Raw genomic sequence first — 4,768 nt, forward strand, 5'->3', positions numbered from 1 at the left:
TGAGCCAGAACGAGCAGGAGAAGTATGAGCGGATAAGGGAAGCGGGTAGAAAAAGGGACAATGCAAGAAATGCAGAGAAGAGACGGATGATTATTTCAGGGAAACTGACGCAGGAGGAACTTGCGGAAGAAGAAAACGAGTTGAGAGAAATGCAAAGCAAAGCCATAAAGAAAAAATTAAGAGGCAGAAAATAGCCAACAACTCACCAGGACCAGCCTTTTGGCAGAGACACCACTTCCACCAAGGAAGTGTTGCGATGCATGCTCACAGGGCAAGAAGCCAAGGTATTTATGTGTTATGCATCTACACTGTATATAGCTTGATTTACTTTATTTGATTTTTACATGAACAGTGTGTAAATTAGCATTTCTAACGAATAAAATAATTAAACTGCTATTTTGTATCGTCTTAATCAGAATATTTTTCTTAAATCTAGTCAAACATGTTTTTAGTGTTTCAGTGTTAGACTAGTTGGCAACTAGTTGACAGCCATGAAAGTTCATGCCATTGACGAACATGTACGTCAAAATTTCCCATTTATTTCCAATTGCAGAAAAACCTGTTTTTGTGATTTTAACCAAAAACTTACCACTCCAACCCATTGACATTCAACTGGGGCCCAAGTAAGTTGATGCCATTGACAGCCATGCACGTCAAAATATCAACTGGAAGTGTGCACAAAATGCCCCCAAATCAACAGGAAGTGACCTGATAGAGCTTTATTTACCACACCGAAGCCCATCATAATTTCTTCAGAAATTCCAGTTTATAGTGGATTTATGCTGAATACAAGGGAATTTAACATGTTTTAAGGAGGTGTTTTTTGTGTGTATATATACTATCCTATCTAGGCTGATGACACCAGAGGAAAAAAGGGTCCACTGCAATGCTCTGCGTGCGTACTCGAGGAGCCAGAGGTCAGCTCAAAAATCTGTAGCTGTGAGACAGATAAAGAACAGGGACTATGCCCAAAAGCGAGCCAAGAAGTTGGCAGAGTTGATGTCAACAGCTGATCAGAAAGAAAAAACGCCGATGAAGGATGCCTTCTATCGCCTCAACTCTGCATACAAGGCAGAGTCTAAGGCTCTAGACATGTCCACACAACAATATGTAAACAATGTCCTGAACTTGGCAAACCCCAAGACACCACAAAAGAGGGCTGCTATGATGCAGGCCCTTAAGAAACATCCAGTCAGGAACCTGTTTGTTGTGGCTGAAAAAGACAACATGGAGAATGAATTGGGATATGATGTGCAGGATGCAGAAGAAGCAGAGGTGGATGGGGAAGTTGAGGCTGTCGACGACACAAATCCACTCCACAAGAAAGTCGAGGTGATGTTTATTCAATCTAAATGAACGTACAGGTACAAAAATGTGTGTTATTAGTGGGTCATAGAACGTTGAATGTAAAATGTAAAAAAAAAAAAAAAAGTTCTATATCATGCAATGGTTTTTATATGCTAATTCCAATTTTGTCTATTTTTTTCCTTCAGTTCTTCTACTACTCCTTTGGTGTCTCAAGACTGCTGCCTCATGCTAGGTACTCAACCAAACATGGAGCTGCACGAGTAATGGAGATGACACTAAAAGATGCATTCGGCCATTTTCAACTAGAAAACCCAGAGGATAAGGTCGGCCTTACCCTATTCCAGAAGCTGAGGCCTAAAAATGTGAGGCTTATGTCAAATGTGTCCGTCGAGTCAAGCCTCTGCCAATACTGCACAAATGTCAGGTAAATGAGCTACAATTTTTTTATTTTATTTTATTTTATTTTTTTAAATAATTCATTTTGTAACATATGCCATGTTTACATGGAGCCAAATATTCCAATTTCAATCGGAATATTTGTTCAAACCGAATAAATGTGTTCCATATAAACACCTCATTCGGAATGAACAGGCCCAAACCGAATGGAATTTCATTCCGATTCACAGGGGTGGAATATTCCTTTTCCCAAACCGATTAGAAGTAAAATTATATCATGTATACAGGGAAGCGGAATGGTGTCTGGCTGCGTTCTTTCTGCACATGCTCCGTACTGACGTGGTGACGTCACTTGGTGACGTAAGTAACGTCACATGCAACATGGCTTCCAAGCACACGCACAGCGCACCCACACAACTTTTTAAAAGAACGGCGTGTCATTCTGAAGTTTTTTTTTCCCCACTTGAAAAGTTAGAACAGCAGCTGATCTGACGATCGATCTCCATGTTTTGCAACGTGACGCTTTGTTCTGATTAATCTGCGCATGTCAGACGGCAGTTGTCAAACGTCCTTTCGGAATAAAGGCAGACACATGTAAACGCTGGATCGGAATAGATGAAGTGACATGTAAACAGCTGATGTGAAATTTCCATTCGGAATGATTTGAATCGGTATGAAAAAAAGTCAGCATGTAAACGTGGCTATAGATAGCAATGACATCCTAATGAGTTAATGTATGGATATACAATGCAATGTTTATTATATTTTTACAGGCTCAAAATCAAAGTTCTCAATCAGCTACTTGGGTCTTCGGCTGAACTACCTCCAGAGACAAAGCTGCTCAACGTTCTCTGCTGCCTCCCTGAAGAAGGAGAGAGATGGCAATCGATGAATTGTGTCCTTGGTAAATAGGATTTTAAAAATTATTCTTACATTTATTTTAAATGTTCTTCTGAATTACGTCCTAATGCTCTCTTAAAAGTGCAAGTCTTTAACTTAATAACTGTGCTTATTTCGGCAGAGAAATGTGACAAGTGCATACACAGAATGAGGATATTCGAGGCCTTCTGCATGGATATCATGGACACAGCTGCCACATGGTCTCATTGGGAAAGAAACGGGGATAACAAGCATGAGCCCATTGTCAAAAATGGAACAGTGAGGTAATTTGTTTTCTCTTATATAGCACCCCATTAATCAAGTGTTTATTTACTTTTGGCCCAGGATCAGCAAAATTACTAAGTTTTATCAGCTAAACACTCAGTTGTCTTAATTCACTTAAAAATATTGTTTCCATCTCCAGAGACCTTCTGAAAGAGCTGAAGGATGACATTGTGTGGCCAAAGCAGCCCAAGTCCAGCTTTGTCTTGCACCTATACACTGCCTATTGGCAGCATTGGCAATACAAAGACAACCGTCGAAACCCTGAAGATGGTAAGAAAGGAAAATATTAATTCTGTTCGCAATTTATTTAGAATTCTTTCACTGCATTGAATTTTCCTTTAACTTCAAGTTTGAAGAAAAATCAAAAGGAAAAAGATATACAGTATGTTAATACTTGTTTATGTCATTCTTCAGGAGAGCTCGTCATGGTGCAAGACTTTGGGGAAAACAGAAAGACTTCCTATGCCATGGAAATTAAAAGTGCCCACTTTGGGAAGACGCAGATCACTGTCCACCCCATCGTATGCTCTTATAGATGTGGGGACAGTGTGGTCAGGGAGGCCCACATCTTCATGACTGATGACATAAAACATGACCACAACGCAGTCAACGAGTTCACAAAACAGAGCTTGTCAATGATAAGCACAAAAATAACTGTGAAAAGGCTTACAATGTGGAGTGATGGTGCTGTGAGTCAGTATAAAGTAGGTTTTGTTTTTTTAGACTTTGCAAATGTGTTATGGAGGGTATTTCTTTGTTTATGTCGTTATTGCTTCCTTTCATCAGAATAAATCAACACTTCACGACATGACAATGCTGTTCCACAAGGCTCAGCGTTGCTACTTTGGCTCTGATCACGGCAAAGGGGAGAGTGATGGGGAGACTGGCTTCCTCTCCCAGGTTCTCAGAAGAGCCGTGTACACGGGAAAAATCTTCCGCAATGCCAAGGACATGGTTGATTATCTGTCTGAGAAGCATGGCACTGCCCTGAGCGAAGTTGCATCTCTTTTTCATACCAGTTGATATGCATGATAGTAAGCAGCCTTTATACAATTTAACCACCAAATTCTGTAATTATAATTTTTAATCATCAATTTGTATATTTACTTGCTTCTTACAGAAAGTACATCAACGTGCCAAAGATACACGGGGTCGAGCTAGATGTTGACGTACAAAGAATTCCTGGAACCCGGAGCTTCCACCAGTTTGAGGCAATCGGGGAGTCCGTGCTCAGAGCCAGAAGATTGTCATGCTTCTGCACTGCCTGCAGAGAGGGCAAACCTGACCACTGTATAAAAGCTGAGACAGTTGGCACCTACCAGGTGTTCAAAACGAATGCGAGGTATTTTCAAATAAATCATCTTTTATAAAAACAATTTTGTTTGCGATCTAGATGTGAACTTACCTGAAATGGAATTTTTCTTCTCTTAAGCGTCCAGACAACAGCGGTCCAGAAAGAGCTTGAGAAAGTAGGTGATGCTGACAACACAGCAATCCCCAAGCAGGGTGACATCGTGAAGCTCACCTGCACAATCTTCAGGCTGGAGAAGACTTACTATGCCATTATGAGCTTTTTTTTTTATTTGACACATTTTTCTCTAAACCTAAGTTAATATTGAGCTATTCCTTTATACACTAAATGTAAATCTTCACTTTTTGTCAACAGGTACTTGAAGTGCATGCATTTAATTGCTTCTCTGTGAGATATTTGAAGGAGGGGACCTTGTACATGCACGGCAGGGAGGAAAACATTGGCATCATCCAACAAGGGCCTCCAGACTTTTACAGATGGGTATTCCTTTCACCCAATGATTACGACATTACAAGGAAGGGGGAATTCATATTTAAAAAGTAGATCTAATAAAAATTCTGTTACAAAATATTACTTGAAGTGTGTTTT

General features: G+C 40.1%; 1 protein-coding gene across 1 annotated transcript; it reads left to right on the plus strand.

The window, feature by feature from the left end:
* Window positions 1-1,636: 1,636 nt before the first annotated feature.
* On the plus strand, window positions 1,637-4,424 carry LOC130908437 (uncharacterized). Its single transcript, XM_057823859.1, has 8 exons — window positions 1,637-1,732; window positions 2,478-2,608; window positions 2,726-2,867; window positions 3,008-3,138; window positions 3,283-3,572; window positions 3,655-3,902; window positions 3,989-4,210; window positions 4,301-4,424. Exons 1-6 carry the CDS (start codon window positions 1,680-1,682, stop codon window positions 3,889-3,891), a joined length of 984 nt encoding a protein of 327 aa, XP_057679842.1. The 5' UTR covers window positions 1,637-1,679; the 3' UTR covers window positions 3,892-3,902; window positions 3,989-4,210; window positions 4,301-4,424.
* The last annotated feature ends 344 nt before the right edge of the window (window positions 4,425-4,768 follow it).

The sequence above is a fragment of the Corythoichthys intestinalis genome, chromosome 2, assembly GCF_030265065.1.
Source record: "Corythoichthys intestinalis isolate RoL2023-P3 chromosome 2, ASM3026506v1, whole genome shotgun sequence".
Classification (NCBI taxonomy): Eukaryota; Metazoa; Chordata; class Actinopteri; order Syngnathiformes; family Syngnathidae; genus Corythoichthys; species Corythoichthys intestinalis.